Consider the following 14,547-nt stretch of genomic DNA (forward strand, 5'->3'; position numbering starts at 1 on the left):
CTGTATAATGTTGTAAAGTTCTTGTATTGTTTGGGGTTTAGTAAAGCACTAATTTAAGATAGACTATAATAAGAATGCATGTTACAATCTTTAACCACTAAAATTATAAAAAACCATAACTAAAAAACAACAAATTCAGCAGAATATTAAAAAGATTATACATCATGACCCAGTGGGATTTATTGCTGGAACGCAAGGATGCTTCAACAAATGAACACCAGTCAGTGTAATAGAATGAAGTGGAAAATACCACATGATCATCTCTATTCATGCAGAAAAAGTACATGACAAAATTCAACACCCTTTCGTAATACAAAGACTCGATAAACTAGGAATAGAAGGAAACTTCCTCAGCATGAAAAAGGTCATATGTGAAAAACCCACAGCTATCATCATACTCGACAGTGAAAAACTAAAACTTTTTCTCTAAGATCAGGAACAATGCAAGGATGCCTCCTCCCACTACTTCTATACAACATATTACTGGATGATCTAGACAGAACAATTAGGCAAGACAAAGTAATAAAAGGAATACAAATTGGAAAGAGAAGTAAAACTATTAATATCTGTGTTAAAGATAACATTATTTTATGTAGAAAACCCTAAAGAATCCATAAAAAATTAGTAAATACATGAATTCAGTAAAGTTGCAGGATATAAAACGAACACAAAAAAATTAGTTATATTTCTAGACACTTCCAAACAGCAACACAAAAAGGAAATTTAAAAATACCCACTTACAATAGCATCAAGGATGAAATACTTAATACTTTCATAAAAAAATTGTGGTAAGCATATCTGATGTGATATCCATCCTCTTAAATTTTTAATTGTATAGTACGTACCACAGGCACAACGTTGTAAAGATCTGTAGAAGTTATTCATCTTGCAAAACTGAAAATTCACATTTGTTAAAAGGCAAATCCTCATTTCCTCTGCCCCTAGCCCCTGACAACCACCATTATATTCTCTGTTTCTATGAGTTTGACTATTTTATATACCTCACATAAATGGAACCACACAATATTTGTCCTATGACTGGCTTATCTCATTTGCATAATGTGCTGCAGGTTTTCAAGTTGTTGCACATGGCAGGAATTCCTTCTTTTTAAAGGCCAAATAATATTCCATTGTATGTACATGCCAGATTTTCTTTATTCAAAATCCGCTGATAAACATTTAGGTTATTTCCCTCTCTTGTTTATTGTGAATAACACTACAATGAATACTAGAGCGCAGATATCTCTTTGAGATCCTGACTGCAATTCTTTTACACATATATGCAGAATTGGGATTGCTAAATAATATGATAATTCTATTTTTCGTTTTTTCAGGAGCCTCCATGTTTTCTATAGCAGCTGTATCATTTTACACTAGCACCAACAGTATACAAGGGTTCCAATTTCACGACATCACCAACACGTTTTTTTTTTTGAAACAGCCATCCAAATAGGTGTGAGGTGATATCTCCTTGTAGTTTTGACTTGCATTTTCCTGATTAATAATGTTGATCACTTTTCATATACCTGTTGACCATTTGTATGTCTTCTTTGAAGAAATGTCTACTCAAGCCCTTCGCACATTTTAAAATGAGGTTGAGGTTATTTTGCTATTAAGTAGTAGTTCCTTATATATTTTGGATATTAACCCCTTATTAGATATATTCTTCGCAAATATTTTCTCCCATTTGGTAGGTTGCTTTTTCTATTTATTATTTCCTTGGGTATGCTGAAACTATTTAGTTTGATGTAGTCCCACTTGTCTAATTTTGCTTTTGTTGCTTGTGCTTTTGGTGTCATATCTAAGAAATCACTGCCAAGCCCAATGGCATAAAGTTTTTCTGCTATGTTTTCTTTTAGTTGTTTAGTAGTTTCAGGTCTTATGTTTACATCTTTAACTCTATTTTGAGGTGATTTTTTTTTTTTTTTGGTATATGGAGCGAAATATGGGTCCAATTTCATTCTTTTCCATGTAGCTACCCAGTTTTCCCAATATCACTTGTTGAAGAGACTATCCTTTCCCCATTGTGTACTAACATTTGGCCATATATGCCTGGGTTTATTTCTATTCTCTTTATTCTGTTTCATTGGTCTCTATATCTGTTTTTATGCCAGTACCATGCTATTTCAATTATTGAGGTTTTGTAATATATTTTGAAATCAGGAAGTGTGATGTCTCTACCTTTTTTCTTGCTCAAGATATTGCTATAAATATTCAGAGTCTTTTGTGGTTCCATATGAATTTTAGGATTGTTTTTCTATTTCTTTAAAAAATACCATTGGGATTTTGAAAGGTATTACAATGAATTTATAGATCATTTAAAAAATATTAAGCTTCCCAATCCATGAACATGGATGTTTTTTCATTTATTTGTTTTCTTTAATTTCTTTCAGAAATGTTTTATAGTTTTCAGTGTACAAGTTCTTCACCTCCTTGTTTAACTTTATTCCTAAGTATTTTATTCTTTATGGTTCTATTGTAAGTGGAATTGTCTTAATTTCCTTTTGAGATAGTTTGTTGCTAATGTGTAGAAATGCAATTGATTTTTATATGTTGACTATGTATCCTGTCACTTTACTGAATTCATTTATTAGTTCTTACAGGTTTTTTGGGTGTGTATGTGTGTGTGTGTTTGTGTGCATGTCCGTGCATATGTGAAATCTTTAGGGTTTTCTACATACAAGATCATGTCATTTGCATACAAAGATAACTTTACTTCTTCCTTTCCAATATGGATGCCTTTTATTTCTTTTTTTCTTGCCTAATTGTTCTGGCTAGGGCTTCCATACTATGTTGAATAGAAGTAGTGAGAGTGAGCACCCTTGCCTTATTCCTGATCTTAGAGGAAGGCTTTCAGTTTTTCATTGTTGAGTGGGATATTAGCAGTGGGCTTTTCATATATGGCCTTTACGTAAATTCCTTCTATTCCTAGTCTGTTGAGAGTTTTTATCATGAAAGGGTGTTAAATTTTGTCAAATGCTTTTTTCTGCATCTTTTGAGATTATCATGTGATTTTCACCTTTCACTCTCTTAATATGGTACATCACATTAATTGATTTGTGTATACTGACTCATCTTTGCATCCAGGGATAAATACCACTTGGTCATGGTGTATGATCCTTTTAATGTACTGCTGAATTTGGTTTACTAGTTTTTTATTGAGGATTTTTACATCTATGCTCATCAGGGATACTGTTCTGTAGTTTTCTTGTAGTGTCTTTATCTGGATTTAGTGTAACGGTAATGTTGGCCTCATAAAATGAGTTTGAAAGTATTTCAACTCTTCTTTAATTTTTCGGAAGAGCTTAAGAAGGATTGGTATTAATTCTTCTTTAAATGTTTGGTAAAATTCACCAGTGAAGCCATCTTATCCTGGGCTTTTCTTTGTTGGGAGATTTTTGATTACTGATTCCCTCTCCTTATTTGCTACTGGTCTGTTCAGGTTTTCTATTTCTTCATCATCACTCTTGATAGGTTGTATGTTTCTAGGAATTTATTTCTTCTAGGTTACCCAATTTCCTGTATATATTTGCTCATAATAGTCTCTTATGATCCTTTTTATTTCTGTGGCATCAGCTGCAATGTCTCCTCTTTCATTTCTGATTTTATTTATTTGACTCAAGAAGAACAAAGTATTTTAGAATAAAATTAATAATTTTATTATAATAATATTATACTCATTATATAATAAAATATGAGTAGAAAGATATAAATTGAAAACTACAAAACACTGCTGAAAGAAATTATAGATGATTTAAATACATGGAAAGACATCACATGTCCATGGATTGGTAGATATATATTGTTAAGATAATACTACCCAAAGTGATCTACAGATTCAATGCAATCCCTATCAAAATCCCAACAGCATTTTTTTTGCAGAAAAAGAAAAACCCGTCCTAAAATTCATATGGAATATGAATAGGGACTTCAAATAGCCAAAACAATCTTGAAAAATAACAAACTTGAAGAACTCACACTTTCTGATTTCAAAACTTACTACAAAGATACAGTAATCAAAACTGTGTGGTACAGGTATAAGGATAGACATATAGATTATGGAACAGAAAAGTGAGCCCAGAAATAAAACTTCACATATATGGTCAAATGATCTTCAACAAGGGTGTCAAGATCACTCAAGGGGGAAAGGACAGTCTCTTCAGCAAATGGTGTTGGGAAAATTGTATAGTCACATGCAAAATAAAAGAATGAAGTTGGACTCTTACCATACACTGTAAACAAAAATTAACTCAAAATAGATCAAAGACTTAAACTTAAGATCTAAAACCATATAAAACTCTTAGAAGAAAACATAAGGGAAACCCTCACGAAAGTGGATTTGGCAATGATTTCTTCAAAATGACAGCAAAAGCACAGAAATTAAGGAAAAAATAGATAAACTGAACTTAAATTGAAAAACTTTTGTGCATCAAAGGATACTATTAGGAGAGTGAAAAGACAACCCACAAAACTGGAGAAAGTATTTGCAAAACATATCAGGAGTTATTATCCACAATATATTAAAACAGTCCTACAACTTAGTAACAAATAACCCACTTTATTAACAAAATGGGCAGAGGATTTGAATAATTTCTCCAAAGAAGATATATAAATAAACAATAAGCACATGGAAAGATGTTCAACAGCATTAGTTTTATCGTATACATTTTAAAATTTTTATGTGCATTATGATGTTTTGACATTAAAAAAAATTTAGATCCTGAGAGACTACCCCTCTTAGGGTCAGTCAGTTCTTAGAGAGAGCAAAGGGCCTAGCAGTCAGTATGCCTTTGATATGCAAACTGTCCAATCCAGAGTTGTACCTCCTCTCTCCAGCCTCTACACCCCAGAGGCAATATTCTTCTGCCTTAATCATCCCAGGGCCAGGAACCAGGTAACTAGAGACCACCCCTACAGCTTAGAACCCACTGAAATTATTCAAACTAGCCAATCTGAAATGTTTTTTTCCTGCCCTACCTTGCCTTTCCTGCAAAAACCCCAATAAAGGATCTAGCTTTGGCTTTCCCTTTCTCTTGCCCCTTTTGCCTCCTGACTGTCCTGGTGTTTTCCCCTGCAACCATGTGTGACATGTGGTGACCTAAACTTTGGGTACTGTGAGCATAATAAACTTCTTTCTTCCAAGCCTAGGTCCAATCTCCTCCTGTGGTCTATTGACTTTACCATACCATATCTAACATATGTATTATTAGAACATTAGTCATCAGGGAAATATAAATCAAAATCACACTGACATACTAGTCAATAGGATGTCTATAATGTAAAAATGGAAAATAAGTGTTGGCAAGGGTATGGACAAATTGGTACCCTTGTACATTGCTTGTGGGAAAGCCAAATGGTACAGCTGCTATAGAACAGTTCAGCAGTTCCTCAAAAAGCTAACACAGAATTACTATATGACCCAGAAATTCTACTCCTAGGTATGGACCCAAAGGAACTGAAAGCAGGGACTTGAACAGATATTTGTATGCCAATGCTCATTACAGCATTATTTACAATAGCCAAAGGTAGAAACCACCCAGGTGTCCAATAAATGAATGGATAAATAAAATGTGGTATATACATAAAATGGAATATTCAGCCATAAGAAGGAATAAAGTTCTGATACAAACTGCAACATGGATTAACCTTGAAAACTTTATGTTGGGTGAAATAAGCAAGACACAAAAGGACAAATATTATATGATTCTATTTATATGAGATATCTACAATAGGTAAATTCATAGAGACAGAAAGTAGATTAGAGTTTACTTGGGGCTGAGGGTAAGGGGAATGGGGAGTTATTGCTTAATGATTACAGAGTTTTTGTTTGGAGTGATAAAAAAAAATTCTGGAAATAGGTAGTAGTGATGGCTGCACAACATTGTAGATGTAATTAATGTCACTGAATTGCACACTTAAAAATGGTTACAATGGCAAAATTTTATGCTGTATATATTTTACCACAATTAAAAAAATAGTAATATACTAATCCCAACCGAATCGAACACTTACTATTTTTTCAAATTAAACTTTAACAAAATTTCAATAGATTTAGGGGATGCAAATGTTTTTTTGTTACATGGATGATTTGTGTAGTGGTGAGGTCAGGGCTTTTACTGTACCCATCACCCAAATGGTGTACATTGTACACGACAGGTAATTTTTGATCCCTCATCCTAAATTACACATTTTAAATGGGCATTTTGTATGGTCTGTGAATTATTTCCCAATAAAGGTATTAAAAAGACCAATAGAAGTGATAAAATGAAACAATTTTAAAAATACTTGAATAATCAAAAAAGTTGGGGCAAATAAAAACCAAAAAGCAAGGTAGCTTACTCACACCTAACTCTATCAAAATTTACATTACATGTAAGTAGAATAAACACTTCAATTACAAATATACTTCACATATTCAAAAAAGTAGAGGAAAGCATGCACGTGTGTATGGCATGGCATACATGACATGATATAAAAAAAGTTTCAAATCAAAGTTGTAAAGATGAAAAATACACAGGATAGGATTAACAGCAGATTCTAAACTGCAGAAGGATAGATAAGTAAACTTGAAGACACAACATTACAAACTATCCTAAATGAAACACAGAGGGAAGAAAGACTGAAAACCAGAGCATCAGTGAGTTGTGGTACAACTTCAAGTAGCTTAATATATATGTAACTGGAGTCTTAGAAGGAGCTAAATATGTTCATAATTTGATGAAAACTACAAATACACAGTTCCACAAACCCAAAGCTGCAGAAATATAAAGAAAACTACACCATTTCTCACCACTAAGCATGTTAAAAAAAAATAACTACGCCAAGGCATATTGTAACCAAATTTCTTAAAACCAAGAATAAAAAGAAAATTTTAAAAGCAACCAGAGGGAAAAAAAGACACATTATGTATGTAAGAATGACAGCAGAATTCTTGTCAGAAACAATGTAAAAGACAGAGATGAACCATCTTTAAAGTATTAAAGGAAAAAATTGTTGACCTAGAATTCTATACTCAGTGAAAATCTTTCTTTTATTTTTAAATTTTAAAGACATTTATTCTGAGCCAAATTTGAGGACCACGACCCGGAGCCATGCCCAAGAAGCCTTGAACAAGTGGACTCCAGTGAAAATCTTTTTAGAAAAAAAGAAGTGAAATAAAAACTTTTCAAACATACAAAAGCTGACAGAATTCACTTCCAGCAGACCTGCAGCACTACAAGAAATGTTAAAGGAAATCCTACAGGCACAAAGTAAATGACACAAGATGGGAACTTGGATCGACACAAAAGAATTAAGAGCACCAAAATAGTAACTACATGGGTAAATAGAAGAGACTTTCCTTATTTAAATTTCTTTCAAAGATAATCAACTGTTTAAAGAAAAATAATAACAATGTATTGTGAGGTTTATATGTATAAATAAAAGTATGGCAACAATAGCATAAAGGGCAGGAAGGAAAAATGGAAATATACTATTGTAAGGTTCTTGCACTATTCACGAAGTGGAACAATACCACATGAAGGTAGACTGTGATAAGTTCAAAACTTATCCTGTAAACTCTAAAGCAATCAGAAGTAACAAAACAAAGAGCTATAGCTAATAAACTGACAAAGGAGGTACAATGGAATAAGAAAAAGTACTCAATCCAATGGAAGGCAGAAAAAGAGGGAGAAGGGAACAAAGAATAGATGGAACGAATAGGAAACAAAAAACAAGATTGTAGACTTTAAATATTCCCACAAAGAAAACTCCAGGCCCTGTCTGCATCATTGGTAAATTCTTCCAAACATCTAAGGAATAGAGAGTAATGACAGTACCTAAACTCAGAGGATAGAGAGGTAACACTCCCCAATTTGTTTGATGAGGCCAACATATCCCTGATACCAAAACCTAAAAAGAAATATAAATTACAGACCAATATCCCTTTTGAACAGAGATGCAAAATTCCCCATCAATAGCAAATCCAACAAAGTGTTACATAAAAAGGATAATACACCATGACCTTATAGGAATGCAAAGTTGATTTAATATCAAAAATCAATGTAATTTACCATATTAACTGAATAAAGGAAAAAAGCAAACAATAATCTCTATATATGGAGAAAAAGCATTTGATAAAATCATGAATAACATTCTCAAATGAGGAATTGAGGGGAACTCTTCCATCTGATAAAGGGTACCTACAAAAATCTCCAGTGAGCTACATACTTAACTATAAAAACATTGAATTTTGCCCCATAAGATGGTCAATAGGAAAGGATGTCTATTGTTTTCACTTGTATTCAATATTGTGTAGAAGGTTCTAGACACTGCAAAAAGGCAAGGGAAAGAAATAAAAGGCAGGAATCTACCAAAAAAGCTACTAGAACTACTAAGTGAATTTTGCTATGTTGCAGGATACAAAGGCGGCCAATATACAATAACCAATTTTATTTCTATATACTAGCAATAAAGAATGGGAAAATGAAATTTAAAAATTTACAACAGAATACAAAAGCATAAAATTCTCAATGGTAAATTTAACAAAATATATATAGGACCCGTACATCAAAACTGAAACACTGCAGAGAAAAAATTTAAAAACACTATTCAAAAGTAAAGATATGCCATATTCATTGATACAAAGACTCGGTACTGTCAAGATACCAATTCTCCCTAAATTGACCTATATATTAGATGAAGTCACAAAGATACAAGTTGTTGTGTGTGTTTTTTTGAGAGATGGAAAACAACAAGCTTATTGTAACACATAAATGGAAGTGCAAAGAACCTAAAAGAGTGAAGACAATCTTGAAGAAGAGCATAGTTGGAGGACTTACATTGCCTAATTTCAAGAATTCTATAAAGCGACAGTAAACAACATAATGTGGTACTGGCATAAAGGTAGACAAACAGATCAATGGAACAAAATAAAGCATCCAGAAATAAAGCTCCACAGAGGAGAATGGATAAACAAATTGGGGTAGCTATATTCATACAATGGAATAGTACAAAACAATAAAAAGAATAAACTATTATGATAATCAACAACATGGATGAATCTCACAGACATAATGGTGAATGAAAGCAGCCAGATACAAAAGAGTACATGACATATGATTCCATCTCTATAAATTTTAAGAACAAGAAAAACACTATATATGGTGATATAAGTCAGAAACACGGTTACCTCTACTGGGGATTATTAACTGGAAGGAGCATGAGGCACTCCAGAAATTTTATTGCATGTATGTTATTTTACCATAAAGAGAGACACCTGTTAGTTTATTAGTACCCTATGTTATTCTGGGTCATGTAGTCAACAAAATTAAGAAGAGTTTCATTTGGAAAGTACAGATTATACTAGTACTGGTCAAACACAGACTATTCCAGGTAAGTAGGATACTCCCAGATAGCTGAGAGATAGACTGGAAGTACCAAATAAATTGGTCTGCAGATTTGAGATCAGATACTTCTTTGATCTCTTTGTCACCCCACCCCCAGCAATGGGTCATAAAGTGAGATCTAGAACCCAGGTTTTCTGACTTTCTGCACGGTTCTATCCTTCCTTCAATTACCACATGCTTTGATGAAAACAACTGTTATAAACTGCTACAAAATCCAGTAGTAGTCTGTACATCCTCTTAAGACCTGCTGTTAATAGATGTTCCTGTAAAATTCACAATACGAAGAAACATTTAACACATTGACTGCCACACTAGAAAAAATTGTTTTCCTTAGGGCACAGTGTTTTATTATGAAAATAGAATAAAAACTTTGAAAACAAAATGATCCTTTCTAATTTAATGAAAAATTTTATTTTTTTATTGTTTTCAGTGCATGAGTTATATCCAACTTGAAAAATAGTTCATGTGGCTCCCAAGGTGAAGAGATGTGAGTTACTATTCTCCATGAGCCCCTGAGCTCAAAACTAGCATGCTTTAAATACAACTCACAGGGCAGTTAATGTATTAAATAGTTCTTATACTATGTACTAGATACTATGCTAGACTGTGTTACTGTGTTAGGCACTTTATATGCATTACCTTATTTATTTCTCAAAATGCTATAAAGTAGGTACATATCCATTTTACAGAAGATGACAACTGAGGCACAAAGAGGTTAAATAACTTGCCTAAAGGTCACACAACTAGGAAGTGGCAAAGGTGGAATTCAAATCCAGGCAGCTTGATTCTAGAGCTCGTACTCTTAAATACTACAATACAGCTGCCAGTCACAATGAACATGACCAATCACTGATGTATTTCAAGGTGTAAACTTCTATTCTGCATTTAAATTTATAATTATGTAGACCCCAATTCTAACTGATCTCTGCTCTCCTTCTGTTCACCATATATCTATCATCTTTCCTCAAAATCTTCATCGACTAACCACATGGAAAATGTGAAGGCACATATAGAACTGTAGCATAAATAGCTCACAGGGACACACTGCCTCCTTTAAGGCTTATTGGCCCTTCCCAATCCATGCCTCTTGCTTGATACAAGCAAAGATCAAGCTATCATTGTAAGTGAAAAAAATGAATTGTCCAGTTTTCAGGATTCATACTGGGTCACAACCAGCTTGCAAATTGGTTTCATGTTTTATAAATTTGTATGGAGGGCAGACTGGTACACACAGGTGATAGGCATCAATCCAAAACTTTAGAAAATTGTTTCTGTATACTGATTATGTTTTTCAAATCAAAGCTACCTTAATGGCTATTAATGGACCATGGCTTTTTCTATGCTTCATTGAATCACATAATAGAGATGAGAAAGGAAAAAAAACAAAACACCAAAGTATTGAATTTAAGGCATTTCCCTATTATGTCAGCCATCATCCATAGTTTCTCTACTTTACATCCTGAAAAATAGTATCATATTCCATACTTACTGAATCCACGAGATTTTCTGTTTTGTCTATCAATAATTCCAATCTTTCTCCCCGCTGAGCTACCAGATCTGAAAATATTGGAAAAACAGAAAAGACCAGATTTTATATTACATATCTGCTATTTTTGTCTTTGCTTAAATCTAAATCTGATTTTAATTATAGCTGGTATTCTTGATGGTTCATATGTACTACAGAAGTGCTTATACCTTTAGGTAATAAGAGTTTTTAGTAAAGCTTATCAATTAAAGTAGGGATTGGCAGTTTTTTTCTGTAAAGGGTCAGACACTAAATATTTTAGGCTTTATGGGCCACATGGTCTCTGGTGTAATTACTTAACTCTGTTTGACATAAATGACATGTAATGAATGGGTACAGCTGTGTTCTAATGAAACTTTAACTAGAAAAACAGGCAGCAGACCAGACTTAATCCAAAGGCCACAGTTTGAAAACCTCTGAATTAAGGGTATGATCTGAGAGAAAAAAACACAGGACCCCTAAAATGAGTAAAAGACACTTCCAGAATTGCAGCTTGGAGAGCTCCTCAGACTCTCTCTACCACCACGACTGCTGAAAATTATAAAAACAAACAACAACAACGATTTTTAAAAAGTCTCTGCTGCCCTGCACTGTCTAGGGAATGGACACGCTTGAAGCTCAGACTCGGGGGGATGGGGGGGCATGGGCAATATATATAACCTGAACTTTTGTACCCCCATAATAAGCTGAAATAAAAAAAAAAAAAGAAAATGGCAGTTCCTGGAGCTGACCAATCACTGTGCAATTAAAAAAAAAAAAGTCTCTGGCAACTGTGTATGTCCTATCCTAAGGGCATATAGCAAATAGAGAAACATTTATAAAATAAAATCAGCTAATTCTCTGTAAGAACTGTGAGAGTCTATGGCAATTGAGTCATGACCTGTTCCCTCCCTCAGCTCACTCAGATGAGAGCTCTACCCTTGACAAGTACAGTCTGGGGGCTTCCTTTCCCCCGCAGGTCCCAGTAGGGGTCTACACTCTCTCCCCAGGAAGAGCAGGTCAGTAGCATCCCACTCTGCCCCTAGCTCTGTGTTGCAGAAGCTCTGTTCTAGGAAGCTATAGCTGATAGGTCTAGGACTCTTTTCTTCCTCTTAGCCCCTACTCATAGGGCAGAAGCTCTACCTCAGGTGATAGACCAAGAATACTGGGCCCTGACTGCCCCTTCCCTGACTTACTCATGGAGTTTCCATGCTGGGAGAAGCAAGCCAAGAAGTACAAGGTTACTCCTCACTCCACTGGCAAAGCAAGGGTGTCACTCCAAGAGAAGTAGTTCACTGTCCTTGCTCATAGCTCCACAGCAGTGTCTCTGAGATTGTTCTCAGGGGGAGAGGTAGGCTTTAAGAACAGAGAGCTTTCCCTAGGGGAAAAACTTTATTTGGAACAGAGTATGGGGAAATTGAAGCCTAAGGGTGCTGCCAAAAACCATGGAGATTTTGAAGGTAAGCAAATAAGTCTGGTAACTTCATAAGAACAAGCTAAACTGTAGGCCACCTAGAAGTTTAACAGAGATAACCAAGGCAAGAGATAGCTAAGAAGGGGTGTCCTGGGTCAGAGCAAGTCTCCAAGACTGCCCTTACAATGGAGCCCAAATCTAATCAGATGTGACCAGAGCAATTTATGTCTGGAGCACTATCAAAAGCAATAGAGCAAATAGCCAGCAATTAGTGCAGACTAGTAGCTGGGGTGAGATACCAGAGGCAGACCAGCTAGAAGCTAAACAGGAAAATCAAAAAAAGAGACACTTAAAGAGAATTGTCACTCCAGAGTGACTATGAGCATGCCCAAGGCTGTTCCCCTGGAGGAGTGACATTAGAAGATACATACTATGGGAGAAATAGATTTCAGTGAAAAATTCCAGTCACTAAATACATAAACAAACAAACATAAAATCCTGGGCCATGGGACTCACTACCCAGAGTTGCTACAATACAGTATCTAAAATGTCCTATTTTCAACAAAAAATTATAAGATATGAAAAGAAACAGGAAAGTGTGACCCAAACACAGTAAAAAGAATGGGGAATAGAAACTGACTTTGAGGAGGTCCAGCTGTAGGACTTAGCAAAAACTTCAAAGCAATCATAATAAATATGTTCAGTGAACTAAAGGAAACCACCTTAAAGAAGTAAAAGAAGTTATGATGACAATGTCTCACCAAACAGATCAATAAAAGGATAGAAATTATAAAAAAAGAACCAAATGGAAACTCTGAAGCACAAAAACAGAAGTGAAAAATTGACTGGAGGAGGTCAACAGTAGATTGCAGCAGGCAGAAAGAATCAGCAAACTTGAAGACAGGTCAATTGAGAGTGTCCATTCTGAAGAACAGGGAGGAAAAAAAAGGAATGAAGGTAAACGACAGGGCCTCAGGGGAACATGGGACACCATAAATGCACCAACACGTGAATCTTAAACAAGAACAAAGTTGGAAGATTAATATTTCCTGATTTTAAAACCTACTACAAAGCTACAGTGATCATGATAGTATGGTACTGGCATAAAGATAAATGGAACAGAACTCAAAGTCAAGAAATAAAGCCATACATCTATGGATAACTAACTTTTGATAAGGGTATTAGGACCATTCAATGGAGAAAGAAAAGTCTTTTCAACAAATGGTTCTGGGACAACTGGATATACATATTTAAGAGAATTAAGTTGGACCCCTTCCTTACCCCACATACAAACATTAACTCAAAATAGATCATAGACCTAAAAGTAAGAGCTAAAACTATAAAACTCTTGGAAGAGAACACAGGGGTAAAGCTTCATGTTCTCAGCTTAGGTGATAGTTTCTTAGAAATGAGATCCACAGAGGAGCCAAGATGGCCAGCTGGAGACACAGCTTGTTGGACCATCTGGGCAGAAGAGTAGATGGTTAGGCTGAGAAGAGTAAAGAACAATTACTTCTCAGAAGTGAACCACAGGGACAGACACCAGTTGAGTCTGGGGACCCTACCAAGAGGTGCTGTGAAGCTGAGAGAGAGGTGGACAGAAAAGAAATAGGAGGCATGAACCAAATCCAGGGAAGCCTGGAACCAATGAAAGGGTAAGGGAGCTCCCCTCTCCCACTGGGTGCCTCAAGCCATCACTGGCACACAGGGCTCTCATCCCACGGGAGAGTGCCACAAGGGACCAGAGAGCCAGCATCCCTGCATCTGGACGTCTCCTCCATTGTTCCTGGAATCCCAGAAAATAATTCTGGGTCAAGCCAGCTTGAAGCTGTGGCCCCACCCTCCCCATAGCAACCACGAAAGCGCTCTGTGCTGTGAGACTTATTTCCCAGCAACGGGGCGAGGGAGGGGGGGCATTCCCAGCTGAACCCACTTCAGGGAGTGTAGCTGCCACAGCAGAAGCTGAGACAGATGGGTGGGAACTGGTGCCCACCTGATATGACAGGGTGCAGGGACACCACAGCCCCTCCCTCACTATAGTGGCCACTAGAGTGCTCAGTGCTGAGAGCCCTGCTTTTCAGTTTCAGGGGCCCTTCTGGCCTGAGCTAGAGCTGGTGGAACAGCTACACTTTGTGATCTTCCTGCCCACAGGCATTCAGTGCCTTCACCTACTGACGGCTCAGACAGGCCAGCTGAACCTGGTACCTCCTGGTTGCAAGAGCAGGGTGGGGAGATGTAGAGGA

The 14,547-nt window shown here is 35.7% G+C and overlaps 1 protein-coding gene across 2 annotated transcripts in view; it reads right to left on the bottom strand.

Annotated features, from left to right (window-relative positions):
- VAMP7 (vesicle associated membrane protein 7) overlaps window positions 1–14,547 on the bottom strand; it is a 64,813-nt gene that overhangs the window by 16,664 nt on the left and 33,602 nt on the right. For both annotated transcript variants that reach the window (XM_069463360.1, XM_069463359.1), the window contains one exon: window positions 10,876–10,943. In XM_069463360.1, coding sequence (XP_069319461.1) covers window positions 10,876–10,943 — 68 coding nt within the window. The remainder of the gene's footprint in view (window positions 1–10,875; window positions 10,944–14,547) is intronic.

This window comes from Eulemur rufifrons, chromosome 30 (assembly GCF_041146395.1).
Source record: "Eulemur rufifrons isolate Redbay chromosome 30, OSU_ERuf_1, whole genome shotgun sequence".
NCBI lineage: Eukaryota > Metazoa > Chordata > Mammalia > Primates > Lemuridae > Eulemur > Eulemur rufifrons.